This window comes from Embiotoca jacksoni, unplaced genomic scaffold, assembly GCF_022577435.1.
Source record: "Embiotoca jacksoni isolate LCO1_2020_lvr unplaced genomic scaffold, fEmbJac1.0.p SCAF_52, whole genome shotgun sequence".
NCBI classification, from domain to species: domain Eukaryota; kingdom Metazoa; phylum Chordata; class Actinopteri; family Embiotocidae; genus Embiotoca; species Embiotoca jacksoni.
Genome location: NW_027185406.1, coordinates 1,565,458 through 1,590,457, shown reverse-complemented (window position 1 = coordinate 1,590,457; position 25,000 = coordinate 1,565,458). Strand labels below are relative to the sequence as shown.

At 43.1% G+C, this 25,000-nt stretch overlaps 6 protein-coding genes across 8 annotated transcripts in view; 5 read left to right on the top strand and 1 right to left on the bottom strand.

The window, feature by feature from the left end:
- tbc1d32 (TBC1 domain family, member 32) overlaps positions 1-3,218 on the bottom strand; it is a 58,194-nt gene extending 54,976 nt beyond the window's left edge. For both annotated transcript variants that reach the window (XM_069172370.1, XM_069172371.1), the window contains exons 1-5: positions 3,134-3,218; positions 1,498-1,661; positions 1,232-1,396; positions 554-731; positions 212-283 (exon numbers count right to left, since the gene is read on the bottom strand). In XM_069172370.1, coding sequence (XP_069028471.1) covers positions 212-283; positions 554-731; positions 1,232-1,396; positions 1,498-1,652 — 570 coding nt within the window. In that variant the 5' untranslated portion in view covers positions 1,653-1,661; positions 3,134-3,218. The remainder of the gene's footprint in view (positions 1-211; positions 284-553; positions 732-1,231; positions 1,397-1,497; positions 1,662-3,133) is intronic.
- On the top strand, positions 2,858-5,645 carry hsdl1 (hydroxysteroid dehydrogenase like 1). Its single transcript, XM_069172372.1, has 5 exons — positions 2,858-3,290; positions 3,931-4,379; positions 4,673-4,756; positions 5,202-5,354; positions 5,476-5,645. Exons 1-5 carry the CDS (start codon positions 3,071-3,073, stop codon positions 5,545-5,547), a joined length of 978 nt encoding a protein of 325 aa, XP_069028473.1. The 5' UTR covers positions 2,858-3,070; the 3' UTR covers positions 5,548-5,645.
- A 3,852-nt stretch (positions 5,646-9,497) lies between these two features.
- LOC138212075 (gap junction Cx32.7 protein-like) lies at positions 9,498-11,908 on the top strand. The gene is given in 4 exon segments (XM_069172316.1): positions 9,498-9,669; positions 10,603-10,788; positions 11,293-11,834; positions 11,836-11,908. Coding segments are annotated over 4 exon segments (930 nt in total). The 5' UTR covers positions 9,498-9,540.
- A 1,657-nt stretch (positions 11,909-13,565) lies between these two features.
- Positions 13,566-15,820, top strand: gja13.1 (gap junction protein alpha 13.1). Its single transcript, XM_069172373.1, has 2 exons — positions 13,566-13,686; positions 14,438-15,820. Exon 2 carries the CDS (start codon positions 14,471-14,473, stop codon positions 15,335-15,337), a length of 867 nt encoding a protein of 288 aa, XP_069028474.1. The 5' UTR covers positions 13,566-13,686; positions 14,438-14,470; the 3' UTR covers positions 15,338-15,820.
- A 771-nt stretch (positions 15,821-16,591) lies between these two features.
- On the top strand, positions 16,592-19,610 carry LOC138212121 (gap junction Cx32.2 protein-like). 2 transcript variants are annotated; one of them, XM_069172374.1, is made up of 3 exons: positions 16,592-16,904; positions 17,766-17,899; positions 18,462-19,610. In XM_069172374.1, exons 2-3 carry the CDS (start codon positions 17,771-17,773, stop codon positions 19,119-19,121), a joined length of 789 nt encoding a protein of 262 aa, XP_069028475.1. In that variant the 5' UTR covers positions 16,592-16,904; positions 17,766-17,770; the 3' UTR covers positions 19,122-19,610. The 2 variants fall into 2 exon arrangements, with proteins under 2 accessions (XP_069028475.1, XP_069028476.1); XM_069172375.1 differs by lacking the exon at positions 16,592-16,904 and having other exon boundaries at positions 17,072-17,899.
- A 496-nt stretch (positions 19,611-20,106) lies between these two features.
- On the top strand, positions 20,107-23,789 carry cunh1orf198 (chromosome unknown C1orf198 homolog). The gene is made up of 6 exons (XM_069172364.1): positions 20,107-20,447; positions 21,105-21,155; positions 21,245-21,370; positions 21,861-22,028; positions 22,433-22,828; positions 23,598-23,789. The coding sequence occupies exons 1-6, from the start codon at positions 20,142-20,144 to the stop codon at positions 23,652-23,654; spliced, it is 1,104 nt and encodes a 367-aa protein (XP_069028465.1). The 5' UTR covers positions 20,107-20,141; the 3' UTR covers positions 23,655-23,789.
- The last annotated feature ends 1,211 nt before the right edge of the window (positions 23,790-25,000 follow it).

Here is a 25,000-nt window from a genome sequence, read left to right as displayed (position 1 = left end):
AAAAAAATAAAAAAAACATGAACATAATGTCAAGATAGATGAAATTAAAACTGCGTTCTGATTATAAGGCCCAGGGAAAGATTTAAGATTTTTTTTTAAAAAACAACATGTTTTTATGTGGCATTGTTCGGCCTCTACTTGAATTTCTCCACTTCAGACAAATATTCAAAAAGCAGCACAGTATGAACATTTTAAGCTGTTTCCTTTCTACCTGTTTGGGTTTGCTGGCGTCGAGGTTTTCAGCCAGAATCTGCAGCTGCTCTTGTCTGATGAAAGCGTAACTCTGGAAGAGGGGAAAAAAAAAAAAAAAAATGGGGGGTGGAGGGACATGAGACAAAAAAACAAACACAAAAAAACAGTCACCATCCATCATAAACCAGATTGAAAAAAGAAAAATAGCTGTAATTGGTTGACAGGAGGACATATCAGTGCATTAAAACAACCGCTGGCTTCGACCTACACTGATTGGATTGTTGTGTTGTTGTCGTTTTTTTTAAAGGCGATAAATAAGTAAACATGTCTGTTTATTGGCGTCGGGTTGCATCTCGTGCACCTGGTTGAAGGAGGAGTCGCTGTCGGAGCAGTTGTCGGCGAACTGGCCGTCGGACGGGCCGCGCTGCTTCTCTCGGTGCAGCTCCTCCTTCCTCAGCTGGTCCTCCTCGAACTTGTTGATCAGAGACTCCACGACCATCGTCATGGTGTTTTTCAAGGTCTCCGTCATCTGCCGGTACCTGGAGGGACAAGTGAGGAAGTGAAAACCGGCTCAAACAAAACAAAACAAAACAAAGCGTCCGGTCTGGTTTTATCAGCTGCACGACCAACGTTTTGGTTTGATTGTTCCTGAATAAAAAATTAAAATAAATCAGATCTACGGCATTACATCTATCGTTAAAAGGCATTGCTTGTTTACCCGATGTGGTCAAAAACGAGAGAAAAATACTGAACATGTAAATGAGATTTTCTCCCAAACACCTGAAGTTCGGTCAACGACACTTGATGGTATTAACTGGATTATTATTTAAGAACATTTAGCAGCTCGACAGAAAAAGTTTCTTAGAAGCCGTTGAGAAATCCTGCTTGGAATTCTGAACCAATTCATATTTCAAGGAAGGTCTACATACGAAAACAGACACTTCGTTTGAAAATGACATCTTTCAGAGAGACCCCGGAAGATTTGACAGGACTTGCACGTGATTATCGGTGAACTTTAACGTGCAGAAAATATCCTCACTCGGCCGAGTCTCTGGTCCTGCGGGTCACGGCGTGGATCAGGGTGTCGTGTCCGGAGGCGACGGCGTTCTGCTCATCTCCTCTGGACAGGTTCTTGGTCTCCGCCTCCACCACGGCGCCCAGAGAGCTCTCCACATACTGACGCAGGTATTTTACAAACTCGTAACTGGAAAGGAGACGAAATAGCAAATCACGTCTACCATAATATGAATTTGAAGAAAAAAAAAAAAAAAAAGAAAATCATAAATTCTTAAGACTCGATCTCACTTGTGGAAGTTCTTGTCCGTCTCCTCCAGGCGAAGGAGGATCTCTTCGGCGCACTCGGTCGACGGCGCGCCCGAGATCTTGTCGTTGACGCTTCTCAGGAGCTGGTCGAGCAGCGACTGCAGCTCCGCCTCGTCTTCGGCCGACAGGTGAGACATCTCCACTTACTGACGACGTGCGAAAGGGGGGAGAAAAAAAATAATAATAATATTATCGCAAGTAACCAAAGGTCTGACAGATAATAACTTCAGTTCACTGAGGAGGTTGTGGATTTTTTAATTTGCTCGTCATTTAAAATGAACGGATTGCTGGGCAAGTGAGATGAGGAGGAGGAGGAAGAGGAGGAGGAGGAGGGGTCGTATGTTTAGGAGGTCCAAAAGGCAGAATGACAGATTTAAGGCCGTTGAGCAAAGTTCAGTGACGACGAGATGAACAACGACGGTGATGAAGAAAGTAGAGCAGCGGGAAAGGAATGAAGATGAAAAGCAAGGAAACCGATCTTCCTTGAACTTACGCAATGAGCTTCATTTATACAGCAAATGCAGCAACTTGTAAACAATTGTTTTGAGTTTGTTCTTTCCTTACAAATAGATAGAAAAACATCTGTCCTCATGCATCTCATTTCTGTCTTTTTAAATGTATGTTTTTATGTCAAACACTGCATGTAATTCTCTTGCTGTAAAGCACTTTGAGCTGCATTTCTTGAATGAAAGGTGCTACACAAATAAACTTTATTATTATTATTATTATTATTATTACACTCAAACGTTTTTTACTCTGCAGCCAAAACCACTTACATGGTGCTATTTTGTTCTAGTTAGCTCGACGCTGCTAAAATGCATCACTGACAGGCGGCTTAGCTGAAGCTAAATTTGCCCCCAAATTTAACTAAACGAAAACACAAAACACGAAACACAAACCGAAGGACCAAAACATTAAATGCATCGTTCATAAGTACGCCATTAAACCGGTCACCTTGTTTCTGTACGAGCGTTTCATCCAAGGTAGCATTTTTTTTCTGGGGGGGGGGAAGCACTTGCTAAACAACAGCTGCATCACTATGGAAACGTCCACTTTAAGCGTTTACCGCGGTGCATTGTGGGTCGTTACAGATACAAGCTGCCTTTTATAGCGTCGGAAATGTGAACTTCACAGTTAAGATCTACGCTGTGACGATAAAAAAAATAAATAAATAAAGGTTAAATCCGGCAAGGACACGACTAACAGTCGAAAATAAAGTTGATGTTTCTTAATTCCGCCACTAAATATGACCACCGTGAAGATATTTTAAACCTTTTACTCTTGAGGCGAACCACTTTTTTTTTTTCCCTCATTGGCTTTTGAACGCAGCACGCAAGTCACGTGACGCAATGTTTTCGCTCCGTCCAAACGGGAGACATCTCTGCCACCGAAACGTCTTTTTTTTTTTAAAAGCATTAGGCAGACATGTGATTACGTAGTAGCGGCGACATATTGTTATTAACCAGCCTTTGACTTCCTCAGTTAACATTTAGGAACAAAACAAACAACGTTAAATCTACCGAGTGAGCGTTTACTGAGCCGACCAGCACCAACGATGGCGGCCGTTGACCGCTTCGACTTGTTGTACAGAGAAATTTCTCGGTCATGCGGTTCCTACTTCGAGGTCCTGGCCGTGGTGGGAGCTCTGTACACGGTCAGGAGGGCGGTGCTCCTGCTCAGTAAGTGCTGCACGGTGGTCAGGGTGCACTTCCTGCCGCGAATGTTCCCCATCAAGAAGCTGACCCAAAGATACGGAGACTGGGCAGTCGTCTACGGTGAGAGTGGTGCATGACGTCATGCCTGGGAGATGGATGGATGGATGGGGGGGGGAAGCATATAAAGGAGAGTTTAACAAGAGGAGAAAGGAAACGGTGTTGTAATTAAAAGTGCAGACAAGAAACAAGTGAAACTGAAAAACAAAGATGGATTAATCCAGTTTTGTTTTGCGGTTTCACTTGGGTATGGTGAAATGAAACTTGAGTGAATCTATAAAGAAAAAACAAAAAATGTGAGTAAACGGGAAAAGCTATTTCTAAACTGATGTTTTCAAATTGCTTTTGTGTTGTTTAACCAACAGTTAAAAAGATAGGCGATTCACACTGATGTTAAAACACGGGAAAAAGCAGCAAATGCTTCACATTTCGAGGCAGGAACCGGAAACTGATTGGCATCGTCTGATTTTCATTAATTGATTTAATTGTTTCAGATCCCCCCCCCAAAAAAAAATACCCCCCAAAAAAACAGCAAAATTTGAGAAGTTGAATTCAGAGAATGTTGATTTAATTTCACGCCAATCGACGAATCAACTCGTTATTTTTTTTGTATCGTTAAATGAAACTTTATTTAACCACGTCGGTATTTTTGTTCTCTTCTGCCGTCGATCTGACTGATAAATGTCCTCTCTCTCCTGCGAAGGCGCGTCGCAGCCGGTGGCCGTAGCGTACGCCGAGGAGCTGGCCCGCCGCGGCGTCAGCATCATCTTCGTCACTCAGGACCACGCCGCCGTTCGAGACGCCGCCGCGGCCATCTCCCAGAGCCACGGCGTGGAGGCCGTCGTCGTCGTCGTGGCCGACTTCGCCCCGGACCAGGCGGCCGGCAAGCCCGTCAAGGACGCCACGAGGGGCAAAGACGTCGGCTTCCTGGTGAACTGCGTGGACGGGTCGCCGGCGACCCCTCCGAGCTTCATCGAGATGCCCGAGGGGAGCGCGTTGGACACGGTGAACAAGAACGTCGGGGTCGCCACGCTGATGACGCGGCTGCTGCTGCCGGGGATGGTGGAGCGCGGCAGGGGCGCCGTGGTCAACATATCGTCGGGCGCCTGCTGCAGGCCGCTGTCCGGGAGAGCGATGCTCGCCGGCTGCACGGTGAGGCCACGGACGCCCGCCGCGAAATCCGCAAGCTCGGGCCAACGCACGGCAAAAAAAAAAAAAAAAAAAAAAACGCACGCCTATAGCCTCTGTGGAGCTTTTCTGTTGTCGGATGGAGAGCCCCGTTTAAAGGCTCTGATCCGTTTCGCACAGATTTACAAATACAAGTAAACAGAGAGAGAGAGGAACTTTTCAGAATAAAATTCAGGTTTCTGAGCGTTTCTGTCCACTTAGTAGACTCGCATGGTTTCATCCCGATATGAATAACTTCTCCCCCTCCGACCTTTCAGGGATACCTGGATCATTTCTCGAGAGCTCTTCACCTCGACTACGGCGGCAAAGGGATCTTCGTTCAGAGTCTGATGCCTTTCCAGGTAATTGATGGAATTTCAAAATAAGAGCTGCATATTTGACCTCGGTGTCAGAAAGAGCTGACGGGAAAAAGTCCGGTCATCGTTCTTAACCATCGTTCTTTGTGAATTTCTTTGTTTAGATGGTCACAGATTAATCCGGATTAGGCCATATTAAGTTCACATATTTTAGAACGTTGACTTCTTGAAGCACGGTATGACAAAAGACTTTTTATTGTCCTCATACCTTATTTGTGTTTTATATATATACTGTTATTTTTAACAGGGTTGTTTTTTTTTTGTCCTCTTAAGCCGCTGCTACAGTTTAAGAACGATTTGTGAAACAGATTGTACTCTAATCCACTTGCAGGGAGATCGGCGATCCACAGTGAATGAAAGCGTTATTGATTCTACGCGAAACGTGAAATTACTTCTCCTAATTGCGCGTGTTTGTGTTTGTCGATTTCAGATAGCGGCGAGCGAGCCACGGCCGTCGTCGTCGTCGTCGCCGTCGTCGACAGAAGGCTGGTTCGTGCCGAAGCCGGAGGTTTACGCCCGTCACGCCGTGTCCACGCTGGGCGTCTCCAACAGGACCACCGGATACTGGCCGCACACGCTGCAGGTCGGTACCCCGAGCGGTCGTGCTTGTCGGTGTGTGTGTGTGAGCGGTATCGCCTCCGAAAGTCTGTGACGATGCGATTTTTTTTTTAAATCTTATTTGTATTTTTTTGTCCTCTCCACAGTACGGGCTGATGAGGTGCATCCCGGAGTGGATTTGGGTTCTCGGATCGCGCGCGTTCGTCAGTTTGAGCTGATGGCTCCGCCCACCCACCGGAGCGTCCTGTTACAGGAGTTGAGTTTCCCCGTTTCTTCTGCGATTATCATGCTCTGTCGTTATTTTTAAAAGGAAACCTGCTAAAAAAACAACAACAACAACAACGAATGAATACGAATAATATTGCTTCTGTATTATCGGATTAACGTCTTGACAAATCTGCGATTGTGCTAAATTTACTATATAAAAATAAACCTGATGATACGTGACGCAACGGTGGCTGGACGAGATTTAGAGTCACGACTGTAAACTTGTCGGCCGTTTTAATTTGGTTTTGAAGCCTGAAAAACTTCGTTCCAGCTGATTACAATTTATTTCAAAGCGGTGAACACTAACGGCTGCTCGGTCTGCACTACAGTTGAATGTATTTTTTTTTTTTATGTGTCTGCAGTTCAGATTAGAAAGTGGGATATTTCAGAAGCCAATAAAGCCGCAATGGTGGCCATAAAGATACAATAAAATCATAACAGATAAGTATAGTAAAAGGAATCAATAAATAAACTCATGATTCTGAAGAATTATATTTTGGCGCTTTAAACCACTGAGGCGTCTTTGTGTCTGGTATTATGTGACGCAAAAACAGACCAATAACACATAAGAATATGTTATTGGTCTGTTTTTACTCTATTTTTTATAAATATAGCAGTGTAAAGAGAGCTGCATGATGAAAAACATCCAATGAACTGTCAATTTAAGGTTAAAAAAATAGACGCATTTTTAACATGCAATCTATAAAAAAAAAAAAAAAAAGCGAGTATAAATCCGAACATATCTTGATTATCTATTTAGTTCTTTTAGCTGCTAAAATGTGCCGGTGCGGTTATCATGCTTTTCTAAATATGAGAGTGTTTACAGGTAAATAAATGTGTGTTGGTGAATATGGAGTGAAAGCTTGAGGTGAATGTTGCTCAGGAAAAGATTCCTTTAAAAAAAAAAAAAAAGTATTGAAGAGTATTTTGTTGTTGTTGAGAAATGATATTTGAGCTACATTTATGTAGATTTAGCTTTAAAAGGAATATACATCTTATCAGACAGATGAATATAATGTGATTGCTTTAATATACACGACAGTATATGAAAATGTTCAATGTGTCATCACAGGACAAAATGAGACCAATAAACTCTTCCTTCCATTCCCACATCATCGTTCTGTTTATTCCAATAGGTGGAAGTCAAAAGCCGAGTCTTTGTTTTCCGACTGCTGTTTGTTGGTTTCCAGCCTTTGATCTGATCTGTCGACTCTTGATCTTTACCAAAGGCCACTGGCCGTTTGGTTTTCCCTCTCTTTTTTTTTGAAATATAATAAGGGGTGTAAATCATTTACAATTCTGAACCGGGCAACGCGAGTTCATCCAGCGTCCACGACGAGCCGGGTCAAAGACTGATTCGAGTTCGCCGTAAAAACACACCGGTTGCCAAGCCGGTGGGGTTTGAACGTGACGTCAGCATCTTCAAAGATCATCTGGGATGTTTTCAGGGGCAGTACGTAAAAAAAAAATTAAAAAAAAAAACTTGACGTGAAAATTTGTAGCATTATTTTTTTTTTAAATTAAAAAAAAAATTAGTTTCTCACACAGGAAGTGGTGAAAAGTAACTAAATACATTTTAGTCAAGAACTTTACTTGAGTATTTCCGTGGATTTGACTCCATGGAAAACAAAACAAGCTATTTAAATGATCCAATGCAGGAAAAAATGATTAAAAAAAAATCTCCACAACAGCCACTTACTGGACCTGCAGATGAGATTCTTTTGGTTAAATGTTTTTAATTTGGTGCCGAGCTCATTTTAATAAAATTGTTTATGTTTTTTGGGCGTGCAGTTGGTTCCCTTCGAGTCGCACCATTTTTTAAGCCCATCAGTTGTGAAACTGAGTTTTTTTACGTCCTGATTTTCCTTTTTTCTGATTTTTTTTCAACATTTGTGTGCCGCAGAAATGAAAACACGAGCAAAACACGACGGCTCGTGAAAGTTCGGCATAGTTTTTTGTTTTTTTTGGTGTGTTTACCGGCAGACGCTGAGATTGAGAGTGTCAGAGGAGCCGGGAGGGGGGGTTTGTTGTTGTGGTTTGGACGGTGTCCTTCCAGATAAGTCGCCAAGATGAACAATGAAACAAGGACAGCTTCTTCTTCACTTTCCCTCTTCATCGTCCTCTCGAGGCATCGCTCTCTTCATCCGCCGCTCTCTAACCTTTTATTTTCACCCGTTTTGTTCAGCCGGTAAGTTGATTTTAAAACTTTTTAATTCGTTCTCCTTTAAAAAAAAATAAATAAATAAGCTACACGTTGTGTTGTTGTTGGAAAAGTCACGTTTTATTTGCGCTATTGTGTGAAGATGAACATCTGTGCATTGATTAACGCAACTATTGGAAGCTCAGAGAGTTCCAGTGAATAAGGATGAGGAAGTATAAGAAATAGCTCACTCATATAAATCAAAAATTAAACTTTCAAAGAGCCACCGATGAAATATCAATACTCGAAATTGCTGCAAGCGAAAACCCTGAACAAACAATTCATCACGTAGAAGAAACTCAGTGAAATCGAACTTGATAACTGATTTTAAATGTTGATACCGGCCTTATCTCCTCGGGCGGGTCCATCTGTACGTGCACTCAAGTGTTTGAGCTCGGCGTCTATTTGTTTGACTTCACGCTCGGCGTTAACCAAGGTTAAGGCCCCCCCCCACCCGGCAGATAAGTGTGTGTTTTGGAGACGTGAAATCAGCAGCCGTGGCTCCTATCCAGCGAGGGGATGGTAGAAGCTCGGCCTTGTGAAAAGTGAGAGTCAGTCTGTCCTGACTTTTAAACAGCTACAACTTTTGTAGAGCTGCCAAATGACACAAAAAAGGTCCAATCGAGGGGTTTTAATTTCCAGAAAATATTAACCCAACTGCTAATAAAAGAAAATCTGGCTCCGTCTCTGTATGTACATTTTGGACGTATATTTGTTTGTTTAATGTTTATTTGCGCAGGGATAAGTATGTAGCATAAACAATGTGACACGCCGCAGGCTTTATAGCGTGAGCTAATTTGCAATGTCCGTCCCTAGATGGACCTTTAAAATAGAGAAAATGAACATTCACTGAAGACAATCCAACTCATTCACTCAACAATAAGGTATACGCGACCAAAACGCATTGTATGGAAAATTGAAATAAAAAACGCACCATAAAAGAGGAGAACCAGACTACGTTCGTGACTACGTGACTGCTCCCTCTTTAAAAACTGTTTCAGTTTGAGTTTGAAATGGTTTGAATCAGGATCCAGTTTGAGTTTTAAGTAGTCTGAATCAGGATCCAGTTTGAGTTTTAAGTAGTCTGAATCAGGATCCAGTTTGAGTTTAAAATAGTGTGAATCAGGATCCAGTTTGAGTTTAAAATAGTCTGACTCAGGATCCAGCTTGAGTTTAAAATAGTCTGAATCAGGATCCAGCTTGAGTTTAAAATAGTCTGAATCAGGATCCAGTTTGAGTTTAAAATAGTCTGAATCAGGATCCAGTTTGAGTTTAAAATAGTCTGAATCAGGATCCAGTTTGAGTTTAAAATAGTCTGAATCAGGATCCAGTTTGAGTTTAAAATAGTCTGAATCAGGATCCAGTTTGAGTTTAAAATAGTCTGAATCAGGATCCAGTTTGAGTTTAAAATAGTCTGAATCAGGATCCAGTTTGAGTTTAAAATAGTCTGAATCAGGATCCAGTTTGAGTTTAAAATAGTCTGAATCAGGATCCAGTTTGAGTTTAAAATAGTCTGAATCAGGATCCAGTTTGAGTTTGGACGCTGATATATCCCGGAAAGCGGAAAGATGTTTGTCCAAACGAAGAAATATATATATATAGACATATATATATATATATATATATATATATGTGTGTGTATACAGTATATATATATACACCGTCAGAGATCGTTGCATTACATCTTTACCAGTCCAACCTGTGTGTCGTCGCGGTTTGCTTCCAGAGAACGAGCACACCCGAGATGGGCGACTGGCATCTGCTGGGCCGCCTGCTGGACAAAGTGCAGAGCAACTCCACCGTCATCGGAAAAGTCTGGCTGACCGTGCTGTTCGTCTTCCGCATCATGATCCTGCACACCGGCGCCGAGAAGGTCGGCCTCGCGCAAGCGTATTCAACGTTTTCCGAGCACTCGCTCTGTTCGGGTCCTTTAGTAGGAAAGCAAATATGTGTAGCGGTATCGAAAGCGGGACGCTGCGGGCACAATCGCCAGTTTACGTACAATTTTACATCAAATTTCGAGATTCTGGGATAATTTGCTTCCCGAACATGTCCTCTTCAGACTAGTGGGGAAAAAAAACATCTAAAATACATATTTAGGTGTTTATTTTTACGACACAATGTGGATTTGTTACCATAAAATGGTAACTGTTAAACAAGTACGTTTTTATTTATTTTTATTTTTTTATCGTACTCTGAAGCTTTATAAATCTGAACTTTTTGGACCACTTACATACCTCATACATGTCCAGTCTTGTTCCTATCTATAATATCTCAAAGGATTATTCATAGCCTCATTTATATAAAATACTATATTACAAAAACAAAGCAAAAATGTATTTTTATGGATGTTGAAAGTATATTCTGACTATAAAAAAAAGAGATATCCAAAATCCTCTTTGTAAAAAAAAAAAAAACATTTAACTCAAGTATGTCAACAAAATGAAACAAGCCCAGGATGTTTATATTCCTGTTTTGGAAATGTAGGCAAATTTGCACATATTTCATTTGATAATGCCTCATTTGCATATCAAAACACACAATTTCCCAAAAATGTGTAATAGAAAAAAAATTCTTGTCTTAATGTCAGTAATCAACCGGGGAAGTTTTATAGTGCTGCTGACCTCGTCGAAGCTTTAACGGGTTTAATATCTGGACGGATATCTGGACTGAGAACGTCCCAAATTTCCCAAAAGTGGTGAGAAGCTTTTTTTTAGAAGCTAGAAATGCAACAGCAGCACATAATCACGGGATTTTTAACCTAGAGATTGTGTGATATCTCCCCCCCCCCTCACCCGTCATCCAGGTTTGGGGAGACGAGCAGTCGGACTTCGTCTGCAACACCCAGCAGCCCGGCTGCGAAAACGTGTGCTACGACCTCGCCTTCCCCATCTCCCACGTGCGCTTTTGGGTTTTCCAGATCATCGCGATCGCCACTCCGAAGCTGCTTTACCTCGGCCACGTCCTCCACGTGATCCACACGGAGAAGAAGGTGAGCCGAGGATGAAACGCTGGATTTTCCCACCGACTGTTTAGAATCGTGCTCGTAGCGTCTGGGTTCAAAAAAATGAGGCCGATGCGGAAGTGTCTTAAGCTGCAATACCACCGAGTGCCTCCAAAAAGCCTCCGTAGACTCCCGTTCGATTTCTGTCATCAAATACAAAGTCAATAAAATGTCTCCAGCAGTTTTCTGGAGGTCCATCTGAAAATAATACCGACATTAATTAGAAGATAAGCTTAAAAAAAGCTGTTGTTTTTTTTTTTTTGGGGGGGGGGGGGGGGGGTTTGAATGACAGGCCTGCGGTGCAGTCAGGTTACAGCTGTCGGTGGGCGGGACGTAGTATCGCCATGGTTTCCAATCAGATGGAGTCCAATCCGCCGCCTAAAAGTTGCACCTTTGCTTCTTTGACCCGCAAATCCTCTGAATCTGAAATCCCGAGAGCTTTTTCTGACTCCCGGAAGACGTCCCAACTCTCGTCTCCTTTCTGATCCACAGCTGAAGGAGTGGATGAGGAAGCAGGCGGAGCTCGACGACCAGGGCAACCTGTTCCTCCGGAAGGCCTGCAAGGTTCCCAAGTACACCAAAAGCAAAGGCAAGATCAGCATCCGCGGCCGCCTCCTCCGCACCTACGTCCTCCACCTGGTGGCCAAGATCGCCCTGGAGGTCCTGTTCATCGCGGGCCAGTACCTCCTCTACGGTTTCACCCTGGAGACCCGCTACGTCTGCACGAGCTTCCCCTGCCCCCACAAGGTGGACTGCTTCCTGTCCAGGCCCACGGAGAAGTCGGTCATCATCTGGTTCATGCTGGCGGCGGCGGTCGTCTCCCTCGTCCTCAGCGTGGCGGAGCTGCTGTACCTGTGCGTGAAGGCGACGAAGGAGTGCACGGCGAGGAGGCAGGACTACACCGTCACCCCGTTGACGCCGCCGCCGCCCACGGAGATGAAGGCCTTCAAGAGCCGGGACGAGGTGATTCAGAACTACGTCAACCTGGAGCTGCAGGGGCGCAAGTCGGGGGGGGGCGAACGGGACGGCGGGGGGGGGCGGAGGCGGCGAGGCGGCGGAAAACGCGCCGGCCGAGAATAACAACAACCCGGGAGAGTTTCACATCTGAGTGGGAAAAAAAAAAAGGGGTCGGGGGTTTGTGCGCTTTGGCTTTTGGGGGGAGGTAGGCGTGTGTGTGTGTGTGTGTGTGTGTGTGTGTGTGCGTGTGTGTGTGTGTGTGTGCGTGTGTGTGCGCGCGGGGTAAATAAACAGCCGGCTTCTGTAAACAGGACTCAGTCACACGCGAAACGTTGCTTGAAATAGCTTCAAGTGACGATTGTGACACAATAATGATAAAAAAAAAAAAAGAGTTTTTTTAAAAAGAGGTTTTTCTCGCAGTTGATAGCCGCATTTTAAAAACGCTGCGAATCAGATTTGATTTTTGATACAGTTTGTTGATTTATTTGACATGCCAATATTCAATAAACTTCATATTTAGACGTGACAATCAGGGAAATTGTCCCCTTTTTTTCGGACCGTTTTGCGTTTTTACGTCTTTTTTCTTTCTTCTAAACCGAGACATGAATCTATCGCTGTGCAGGAGGCACACTTTAGTTAGTCCAGAGAGAATACCTTTTAATGTAGTTTTAAGCTGTGCAGCTATTAGCTGGGTCGCAGCAAACATATGAGCCCGCAAGAACTAATGTTTTGTTATCCTTTATTAAAGCTGAAGTCGGCAAAAGAAAATGCACTCGTAAAAACAAAGTTGTTGTTCAATGTATAAAAAAAAAGTTAAAAAAAAGTAAATTGCCATTTTGGGAAATTTGCTCATTTGATTTTGTGCTCAGAGTTTCATTAAATATAAAGCGACTTCACTTTTTCGCTGAAGCTTCAAGAAAACAAGTTCGAGGAAATATGGGAAAAGCGTTTGTTTAAATATCTTTTCATAAACGTGTGTAAAAGTAGGTTTGTGTAAAAATGCTTGTATATATTTTTACACATCATTACTTTACTGGTATTTTTCCTTCATTTTTTTTTCCCTTAACAAATGAAATACCCTATTTTTCAATTTTGGTATAATTGTACTGTAAAAAGTTTTTTAAAAAAAGAGGATCAGTCTGTAAAATCAAAAGTGGCTATAAAATATTGTGCAGCTCTAAATAAAGGGAATTTCTTTCTTTATACATTACATTTACATGTTTAAACATTACAAAGAAAACCAACCAAAAGCTCACAAATTAACCGGTTACATCTCAAACTGTTCAACCTGTATGAAGATTGACAGGATGACGAGATTTGCCCTTTACAATAAAACTCGTCGCCGACTTCGCTGTTGTTGTTTTGTTTTTTTGGTTTTTTTTGGATGATTGGACGTGACGAAACCAGTCTGATGAAGCATTTTATTCAGGGCTCACCCGGCTGACGTTTATCTGAGCTCTCCCTCCACGCCCTGCGTATCTACGATCACTCACGGTTCCGGCGTGACGCACCGATCTCAAAAATATCGATTTGAAATGTTAAAAAAAAGTGCCGCCAAATTATTTTTTTTATTTTTTTTTTTTATTTTGCCACGCGGTGATTTATCATCCGTCATCCCAAGTCGAGTAGACGTAGCAATATTCAATTGCAAAGCAGTGTTTTCCATTTTATTGATTACCGCGCCTTTGCAGAGAAATCTTGTCCTCTGGAGACCTGTCAATCATTACACACCTGCCCCCTCTTGGCCTCTACTTCTTTTTTTTTTTCCCCAACTCTTGCTCTGCCCGATTGGGTAACAACGTCCCGTTGGGAGCAAGACGGGTGTTGCGCAAAGTCAAAGCCTCACTCATCAGTCCCACAGCACGGAGCTCCAAGGTTCAACCACAGTTACCGATCTGTACCGAGCAGAGGCAGCCGTCCTTCCCGCAGGTAAGATGCCGCGATTTCTCTTCGTAACTGATCATTTCACAAATTACCCCAAAAAATTATTCTGAGCGTCTGGATATTTTCTAAGGAAGATTAAAAAGTTGAAATATTAAGTGAAATATCTTTCTTTTTTGTTTTGAGGAGGCGGAAAAAAAACTGTGATTTGATGTTGTTGATTATATTGATTTTCTAAAGTAGGATTAATACACTTTTGGGGACATTAATGGCATCAAATTCCTTTTTATGTGTTTTCTTAGTTCGTTTTCACCACGAGTCACATGATTTTTATTGTTTAGTGTATTCAAATTATACTTCCGATGAGGGTGTACAATCAGATGTTATCTTTTTAAATCCCAAAAATCTTTATTTTAGAAAAATGTCTCTGCTTTTTCCAGCTTTATTTCTGTGCCTGCCTTCTTTTATCATCCTTTACTTGTTGGACGGCCCCGATGTCACCATAAAATTTGTATTAATGATTATTCAGGTGAAATATTGTAAAAAAAAAAAAAAAATTTTTAAAAAGCTCAAGGTTCGGGACGCTGGGGTGTTTTTTTTTTTTTTTCCTTCTTGTGTAGCCAGATTCAAGAACAGAAATATTTATTGAGCCTTTTTTCTTCCCCCCAGTGTAGTGATTAAATAATAAGTAGCAGTTAATGTGTTAGTTATTAATAAGGTGCGGTGCGAGAAAAAAAAAGTCGACGTTTTTCCTACCTGGTCATCTTGACTCTTACCTTCTTTTTTTTTTCCACGACAGATCGGTCACCGAGACATCGTCGAATAACTCAAGATGGGCGATTGGGGATTCTTGTCGACCCTGCTGGAGAAAGTCCAGTCGCACTCCACGGTCATCGGCAAGATCTGGATGAGCGTCCTCTTCCTGTTCCGCATCATGGTCCTGGGCGCCGGCGCCGAGAGCGTCTGGGGCGACGAGCAGTCGGATTTCGTCTGCAACACCCAGCAGCCCGGTTGCGAGAACGTGTGCTACGACTGGACCTTCCCCATCTCGCACATCCGCTTCTGGGTCCTCCAGATCATCTTCGTCTCCACGCCGACGCTGGTCTACCTGGGCCACGCCATGCACGTCATCCACCAGGAGAACAAGATGAGGCAGCAGCTGGCGAGCCCCGGCGGCACCGGGCTGCAGCGGCAGCCCAAGTACACGGACGAGAAGGGGAAGGTGACGATCCGGGGGGACCTGCTGGGCAGCTACCTGGCGCAGCTGGTGGTGAAGATCCTCATCGAGGCCGCCTTCATCGCGGGGCAGTACCTCCTGTACGGCTTCGTCATGGTGCCCATGTTCCCCTGCTCCCAGAAGCCGTGCCCCTTCACCGTGGAGTGCTACATGTCCCGCCCCACGGAGAAGACCATCTTCATCATCTTCATGCTGACGGTGGCCTGCGTCTCGCTGTTCCTCAACTTCGCGGAGATGTTCTACCTGATCTGCAAGCGGGTCCGGTGCCGCCGCGGGTCCGGGTCGCGGGCCCGCACCGTCACGTCGCCGGGGCGCCCCGTCGGCCTGTCGGGCCCCCGGTGGCCGGCCGCGGATGAGGTGCGGATGCAGAACAAGATGAACATGGAGATGGAGAGCAGCTACAGCGCCGGGGAAAACCTGGACGGCGCCAAGGACGAGAAACGACTGATGAGCGGTCATTAAAAAAACAACAACAACAACGACAACAACAAAAAACACTGAAATGCTCCAGATTCCCCACCCACACATCCCTCCCCCCCGCCGTGCTTCCTTGTTCAGGATCAGCTCAAGAGACTTCAGTAATGACAGAATACCCCCCAAAAAAACCTTTGTCGTTGTGTAATAATGTGTTCAAAAGGCACATTGCTCATTTTGTATGTTCGACGTGGAAAATCTTCTAATGAACGTGTGCAACGCGGATATTTATCGTGTAGATATTCACTACGACTGAGCAAAAATCCCGTTTATGTCCAGTTATCGAATGTGTTCTTTAAGTTATTGGCGATGTACATTATTTAGGACGTGAAGTTAATTTTCTTACTGACAAAAATGTTGATGATGATGATGATGATGATGATGATGATTATGATTGTGGGGGGAAAAAAAGCCCGTTTGTGATGAGCCATTTTTCTATGCTGTACCGTTTTTAATAAATGATTCAAGATGAACAAACTGTTTTTTCATCGGTCCGTTCATTTTTAGATGACAAAGTTTACGCTTTTTATCTCACGATTAAACTTTAAAATTGTGATTCACACTACTTCGTTGAAGCCTGTAGGGCTAAAACTGATAATTATTCTGTTATCGCTAAAGTTTACAGAGTAGTTTCTACATTAAATAATTCATTATTTGGTCGATAAGGTGGCACATTTGATGGCACAAGCTGGAAATTTTTGCATTTTAGAATTAAAAATTAAAAACCACACGGTTCAGGAGTTGGATATAGAAAAATGAGCTTTTTCTCAGTGTACCCTCTAGTGGACAGACAGGTGTATTACCTGCTTTAAGTTATCTCACGATTTCACTACTTAATTAGTAGTATTTAAGATAGTTCGTTTTGGCACTAAACGTCAGGGCGTTGCCGATGAAATCGGCCGATATTAAGACACCGACGGTGATTCAGCAGGACGTTTACGCAACACGAACGAGGCCAAGAAGCCAAACACACGTGTGGATGAAATACGTGCAAAACCAACTGGGCATATTTCAATTAAAACAAACGTATCACGGTGAAGTTTAACAGTATCAGATTTCCTTTGCTCTGTTTGTTCAGACTTTAAACCCCGTTTTGTTGACACAGTCTCCAAAAAAAAACAACTCGACATTTCAATTCTCCCAAAGCACACGTTCACACGTTTGTGCCCTTCGGTCCCTCGACTGTTATTATTTCACTAAAAAAATTAAAATACGCCAGCTTTGTGAACAAGTAACAGACAAGACTTTTACAATATAATAAAAACCAACGGCGGTGTCGATCCCTGAAGTAAAACAGCCGCAGTCCAAAAAATGCCAATCATTAACCCTGATAATCTTTTTTTCCGCGCTCAGCCCCCCCAAAAAAAATTGTCTGCTTGAGATTTATCATTTCCAGCCGTCGTGGACGACGTGACAGCTCACGCCGTTGCACAACTCCAGGTAATCTGAAGTTCATGGTATCGTGGGCAGGTTTAGGTTTGGTGTCATTCAGCTGCGCTGCTGGTCACCGGCTGTTTGTCTCCTGAGAAGAAGGTTTTTTTTTTTCAGCTCAAAGGTAAGCTGGACTTTTCACTTTTAAATATTTGGGCTTTTTTTTTTTCTGAACTATAAAATGTAAAGAATTCAATCTTACGTTTCATTGTATTATTTCGCGCGACAAACAAATGAGTTTATTAATTCAGCAGCAAAGATATATTGAGATGGAGATTATTAATGTTATTCTCAGCTACGTAGTGTTGTAGGAGTGTTAGTGTCATTGTTTGGTGGTTCCATATTTTCTATGATTAGACGAAACAATATTGGTGTGCTTAGGTTAATATTAAATATATTCAGACAGACGCATATGAACTATAAAAATTCTTCTCCTGTCAAACATCCAATAAAATAGAAATAGATTAAATAGATAAAATAGATTTTACAGCTCCTCCTTTTACACTCTGAACGGATGATGTGAAAGTGTCTCAAATATAAAACAAACTTTTATGCCGCTATTGATGATGCTTTCATTCATGTGAATCAGTTATAGCTGATTATAGCGCCTATTAAATTATAAAAAAAAAAAAAAATGCTTTGGACCTATTCTTTTGTGATTTAAGTAGTCCCATGATTGTGAATTTAAACAACATAAAACATTACTGATCTGACAAACTCGACTGCAGTTTTTTTATGCGGAAAACTAACATAAATAAAAACTGGGGTTTTGCCTCCACTAAGTTTCGGGTTATGTGATATAGTGGATATAGTTAACGGAATAAAAAAAAACCTAAAACGTAGGAATCTTTCTTCTACAACTGACTGAAGTCTCGTGTTCGCAGAAGACTAAAATATCCTAATTAACTCCGCGGTGCTTCAATGAAACCGTATGGTTTTTTTGTTTTTTTTCCACCGTATTGATCAGTAATCATTTTGTTTTCAGAAACAATGGGAGAGTGGGGTTTTCTGTCCTCTCTGCTGCACAAGGTCCAGTCCCACTCCACCGTGGTCGGGAAGGTCTGGCTCAGCGTGCTCTTTATCTTCAGGATCATGATCCTCGGAGCCGGAGCCGAAAAGGTCTGCGTGCCCGCTTTTTTTTTTTTTTTTTTTCTTTCTTTTTTTTCACCGTTTGGTTTTCGCGGCCTCGCTCGAGTGTTTTTCGTATGGAACAGCGCCATCTGGTGGCCGTAACGGAGGTCCGCAACTCCCGAGCAACAGAAGCTGCGAAATTCAGATAGTATTTTTACACAAATAAGACGAGGTCTTTTTTTTTTTTAATTATATTACTACTTTCAAATCATTCAAAATCTTTCTCTTTTATATCCTAAAATAAGAAATGCTCGTCCATTGATTTTCAGGTATAAAATTGGGCAAGAAAATTGGCCTGTTTTTTGTTGTTTTTTTCATCTAAATTTGCCTTTAACCTATAAGTATCTAATAATACTAAAAAGCCACAGCAATTAATTTAATGTTATTTTGTAGCTCGGTTGTTAAAGTCACCAATACTTCATTGCACGTCCGTTACGATTCATGCTTTCTGTAGAAATGAAACATGACACCTATTTATTTAAGTAACTGAGCACCGTGTGCGTTTGTTGTGCGTATTAATATGAATAATAACGATATATTCTCATCACAGGTTTGGGGCGACGAACAGTCCAAAATGATCTGTAACACCAAACAGCCCGGCTGCAAGAACGTCTGCTACGATCACGCCTTCCCCATCTCGCACATTCGCTTCTGGGTCCTCCAGATCATCTTCATCTCCACGCCGTCGCTGATCTACCTCGGCCACGTCATTCACGTCATCCACCAGGAGAACAAGCTGCGAGAACGCATGCAGAACCACTCCGGGAGCGAAGTGTCCAAGCGTCCCAGGTACTCCGACGAGAAGGGCCACGTCACGATCAAAGGCAACCTGCTGGGGAACTACATGGCCTCCATATTATTCCGGATCGTCCTGGAGGTGGCGTTCATCGTGGGCCAGTACTACCTGTACGGCTTCGTCATGGACCCGAGGGTGGTGTGCTCCAGAGCCCCGTGCCCCTTCACCGTGGAGTGCTTCATGTCCCGGCCCACCGAGAAAACCATCTTCATCATCTTCATGCTGGTGATGTCCTGCCTCTCGCTGGCGCTCAACGTGGCCGAGATCTTCTACCTGGCGTGTTGTCGCTCGTCCAGGCGGAAATCCAAAACCGTGCCGGCGGCCGCCATCACCATCCACCCGAGTTTGAACGGCGGCGGCCTGGCGAGAAGCGAGACGCTCCGCCTCCAAGACGCCACTCACAGCACGGCCTGAGGAGATCGTGCGATTGGGGAAAAAAAATGTCCCCTAAAAATGATGCAAAATCTTCAGACATATATGTAGATTATTAGTCGTATATTATCTAAAAAGAAATGCACAAGAACAATATGCTATGTTGTACATAAGCAAAACTAGTTTTCCAAATTGTGAGGAACAAAAAGTTTTTTTTGGTGGTTTTATTTTTGGTTTCTTTCTTTGTGTTTTGTACATTACATATTATTGTTTTGTGGGAGTTTTGTTGTTGTTGTCGTCCTTAAGCAGCACCTAAAAGGTGCATTTCAAAAATGTACCCCCCCCCCTCCTCCATTATACTGATGAATTTACAAGTAGGACTATAAAACGTGTAAATATTACAATTAGAAAGCAGGTTTTGTGTACTGATATGACTTTATATGCTTTGTGTTTGTACCTGATTGTAAACTTGATAAATTCATGGAAACAAATAATATGTTTATTAAAATAGGTTTGGTATTTTTATTTAAAGTGTGTGTTGATGCCCAAATGAAAACCATTTACCATTCAGCATGAATTTGGGTTACCTTCAACGTTTTAACATATTTTTTTATTATTATTATTAATGCACATTAAATTAAATTAGTTAATTTAGTTTTGGGTAAAAAAAACAATGGTTAGCTCTGTGCTAATTATGCTAATTACGAGAGTGGCGCAGCACGAGCTCTTCCCGGCTGTTGAAGAATTTGAAGAAAATGACAGAGTTGGAGTCACAAATGGGGCCAAAGTACTGGCTAAGTATTATCTTACTGTTTTGGATCAGTACCAATCTGTGAGGCCGCCGTGGTGAGCTCCACTTCCGCAGGGTTAAAAAAAAACAAAGAAGTTCAAACAGGGCGAGAAGAAGACCACAAGATGGCGCCCGTTTAGCGCGTGTGAAATAAACTAGAGTTGCCCCGCCCATCACCGACCCCACGTGACCAGCTCCTCCTCCCGGCCCCGCCCCCCAGCCCCGCCCCTCCCCCTCCTCACAATAACAACGGGCTCGGCAGCAGCTCAAAGATGGCCGTCGCGACCGTAGCGGGGCTCGACGCCCACAGGATGGAGGAAAAGAAGTTCGAGTACTTCTCCTCCATCAACTCCATGGCCCGGAAGATCATGCAGGAGCGGGAGAACATCAAGGCCAAGCACGGCTCGTCGTGGGACAAGATGACGCCGCAGGAGCAGGACAGCGCCATCGACAACTGCATGATGGACTCCCACATCCGAGCCCGATACGCCATGCACAGGGTTGAGCGTGAAGAAGTGGTCTGTTACCCGAAGCTGCTCATCCAGACGGGTCAGAAGATGGTTCACTTCGGCGAAGAGGTACCGGAACCGACACTTTAATCCGCATTTGAGCGTTTTCTTTTCCACTAGCGCTCGTGTTGTCGCGGTTGCTAACAATAGCCACGTAGCCATTAAAATATGTCGGGTGGATACGTCATAGGCGGCTATTTGAGGCGTAACCTAGCAACCTCGTTTTTTTTTTTTTGTTTTTTTTTTTTTTTTTTAACACGATGTATAACTTGTATATTTTTGGGGACTAAATGTGTCACTTGTTTTCGTAAAGAGACGCAAACATGATGTGAATTTTACATTAAAAATAAATATATTTATTTATTTTGTGTGTCTTTTTTTTTTAGCAGTCGTGTTGCTAACAGTAGCCACGTAGCCATTCAAATACGTAGGGTGGATACGTCACAGGCGGCTATTTGAGGCGTAACCTAGCAACCTCTTTTTTTTTTTTTTTTTTTTAAGTTATAGTTATATTAGTTATAATACGTGTATAAACGATATATATTTTTGGACTAAATGTGTCACTTTGTTTCCGTAAAGAGACACTTAACATTGTGATTTTTTTTTTACATCAAAAATAAACCTTTTTATATTTTTTTTAATTGTCTTTAACGAAAATGCCCTCGTGTACATGTGTACAACCTGAAACTGTTAACCACAGCCTGGTCCCCCTTTTTTTTTTTTTAGGATATTACCTGGCAAGACGAGCACTCGGCCCCCTTCTCGTGGGAAACCAAGGTAACGGCAAATAGCTTATTCGAGGTTATTCCTGAAATATGTGGAACCGAAGTGAATCTGGTTACGAACTGTGTTCTCCCGTCATCCAGAGTCAGATGGACTTCAGCTTGTCGCTGGGCCCCGTCGACCTGCCGATCTCGACCTCTCAGGCCGAATCGAAGGCCGCGAAGGTTCCTCATTCCGGCCAGCTGGGCAAGAGTACACCGGGGACCAAGGTCAGATGATGCCTCGTGGTCTAGGAAAAGGACATTTTCAACCTAATACGTCAATAGAGTTGGAGTCCAAAGCTCCGGGACGGACGTTAACCTTAAATCTCAGTGAGGAAGGACAGTCCACGTTGTTGCTGTTGTTACATGTAGTCTTTTGGATGCTGCCTTCGTTTGGTGAATAAAAAATGTCGGCATGTTATCTGTGTTTTATTCACAACATAAAAATCTCCGTTTTCTAAAGATTCAAAGCGACACGGCGACCTCATTTTTTCTGATGTTGTGCGTCGACGTAGTCATGTTTTTGTTTTCTGTACATTTTTTAACAGGGTTGATTATCATTATGCTGGATCCACAAATGTTGCATATTTCCAGACTTTACTCGCATTTTTAAAGCAGAAATCAGATTTTATTTTTTTTTTGGAACAAATCCTTCCACGACGAGCCTCCTGCTTCGTAACATTTGCCGTTAACTGTCGCTCTTTTGTGATTTGCGAAGGTGTCCGTCAGCGAGCCGCGGCGGCCGGACGAGGAGTCGTCCTTCTGGAAGATCAGCGCCGAGAGGTCCAGGCTGGAGGGCGAGCAAGCCGACTTCCACTCCCTGACCCCCAGCCAGATCAAATCCCTGGAGAAAGGAGAGAAACCCCTCCCTTCCTACCTCCGACAGGTACAAAATTCGCATTTGGTGTTTTAACAGCTTCCAAAGAACTTCAGCTGATAAGATTTATTTTGCCGTTTGAACGCTGAGACCCCCAAAAAAAACCACACAAAAAAAACCATCCAATTTCTGGCCTGTTTAGTTTCTAACAAACAACAGATGGAGAAGTGAATTTTTCCACCTCAACACTTGTGTTATCAAGGCTGCGTGTCCGGAAATAGAGAGTCTAGCCCGAAGCCGAGATAACTTGAGCATCTGCGGAGCCTCCGCGAGCGTCGGGGAAACAGATGGCGAATGTATCCGAGTTTAACAAAGAAGTCTGGTTTTGTTTTTCCCGGACTCTCCTCGTCTTTTCTCGTAAGCGTTCCACTTGAAAACAGCGATTACGATCATTTTATATTTTTGTCCTCCAGGAGACCTCCGTCATCTCCAAGGAGCCCGAGGCGGCCGAGCCCCACCCTCCGCCCCCCTCGGGCAGATCCGCCAAGCAGAGGGCGCCCAAGCCCCCGGCGCCGCCTCCCCCCGTCCCCACGGCCGTCAGCGCCACCCCGGCGTCCATCTCCATCTCGCCGAGCCCGGCGCCGCCCGCCCGCGTCTCCTCCTCGGTGGCGGGCTGGGAGCGCTCGCAGAGCACCCTGCCGTCGGTCGGCAACACCCACGAGGAGATGTTCTCCTCCAGCCTGATGTCCAACCCCTCCAAGCCCCCCAACACCTCCAAGCCCAACAAGACCGCCGCCGAGAAACCGAAGCAGCAGCAGCAGCAGCAGCAGCAGGAGGGTCCGGCGGACGGCAGCCCGACCTTCTCTCAGGTGAGTTCTGACAAAGAAACCGGTTTTACGCTGACGTATGTCCAGCAAGTGATTACATTTTTTTATTTTTATTTTTTATTATCCCGCCTAAAGAGGAAATGAAAAGCCTGAAATACTCGCTTGTGACCAGAATGCTTTAAAATCAGGTTTTTCTGGTTTTGTTTTAGAGGCCCACAATAACATAAGTTTTTGACCCAGCTCAGGTTTTCTAAAGGTCGCATTAAAAAAAAAATTGTGATTTTTGTTTTTGCGATCAAAAATATTTGATTTTTGCAGCGGATTTTTTTTTTTTTTATATATTTTTTTTTAAAACGCTTTTTTGTGGTAAAATTGTGGAATTATAAAATGTATCTGGAAAAAAACGTGCTGATTGTAAATGAGGAGTTAATTTTGTTAATAAAGCACCTTTTCTTTGAAATTATTTTCATGCTGTAAAACCTTCAGCACAGCTTCTGTTCACGACCTTTTTCCCAGCATGCACGGGCAAAAGGCGTACTTGTCGCCACGGTTACCAAAGGAGCAGTATGATCGTATAGATCGCTAATAAAATATGCCGATTTGTTTTTTTTTTCTTTTTCTTCCCACAATCAGAAGTAGGATTTCACAGGAGTTTGTTACTTCCTGCTGAAATCACAGCTGCGAGTGATTTGTTTTCGCGAACAGTTCAGTCTGCGTCAAAAAGTTCGATTTCAGCTTTTCGGTGAAATTAATTTTCATAATTTTGTTTTTCGACTGTTTTTTTTTTAACAGCCTCTCTTTCTCCTTTCAGTTTAACACGAGCAGCAACATCCTGAAGACCGGATTCGACTTCCTCGACAACTGGTAAAACAAACAAACAAACAAACAAAAACGACAGCGCCGGAACCACGTCGCCCGCCCCGAATGAGTCACCGCCTCGTCATCACCACTTTAAAGGACGGACCACGCTGCCATGACGACAGACGTCCACCACGTCCACATTGTCCACATTTAGGAGACACACCGTTCTTTTCAAGAAAACAAACAAAAAAAACAAAAGAAATGACCACGTTTATGTTCGCGTAATCATCTCCAGTGGCTCGTTAGACATTTATTTCTTTTTCTCTTCTCAGACTCAAAACTTTTTTTTCTTAATTTTTTTTTAACTTCTTCCCAAACACCCCCCCCCCCCCTGCCCCCCCCCAGATTTGGATGTCCAGTTGTTTTTAATCGTCCCAAGTTCTCATAAAAAAAACAAAAATTTTAAATTCTATTTCTAGCCAAACTATTTTTCTTTTCTTCTTTTAATCTGCAAAATTTGCCAACATCTGTAACACTTCGGCCACATTTCCACCGCTAGCCATCAACGACTTTACAGGTGAACGCGTAGTACCGACGATTTTACACTACGAGCGTCAGTGCCGAGCAAACACTAAAGCTTTTTATGTATTTTTTTTTTTTCCTGTTCTGAAAGTTGCGGTTGGTTTTTTTTGTTTTGTTTACGCTGGTGTGCTTTTTTTTTATTTTATACTTATTATATTCCTATAAAACCTTTAAGAGTCTTTAGAGTTAATTAGCGCTCTGCTGCAGTTCCCGGCCCGCGTAGTGCGTTTATTACTACAGACAGTTGTTCCTGCTGGTTAAGGAATTCCTGGAGAGATCATGGAATTTTACTATTATAACACTTAATACAAATATAGCAAAATATATTTCCAGCTTTTATACGTTCATTGGGAATAGATGGTTTTTTTTTTTTTTTTTCCACCTGCGTTTTAAATGGTAAAACCGGGCGTCTTCGTTCCGCCACGATCGAAAGCGCTCGAACTTAGTAATAGATGCATGTGCCGGTTGCCGGTGGGAAACCCGTCACGGACGGACGGATTTAAGCTCCTCGCTGAAACACTTTCCTCGCCGTTTTCCCCGCCACCTACCTTTTCACCTTCGACCTCCAAACTAGTGCTCGAGCCGATCCGGCTGCGCGTCGCCGACGACGACGACGCACTCGTGTTGTAGGTGAAAAAAGATTAAAAAATAAATAAATAGAAGACAGGCGTGTTTTAGTGATCGGTAGCACTTTGTGTCCGATCTAGAGTAACTATTTTACTGAATCTTTATATATTTATCCGCTGATTGTATCTCCTGCTATATATGTATATTGCACTTGTGCATTTTTGAGGTCACAGATTAGTAGGGAAGTTAAATAAAATCAAAACT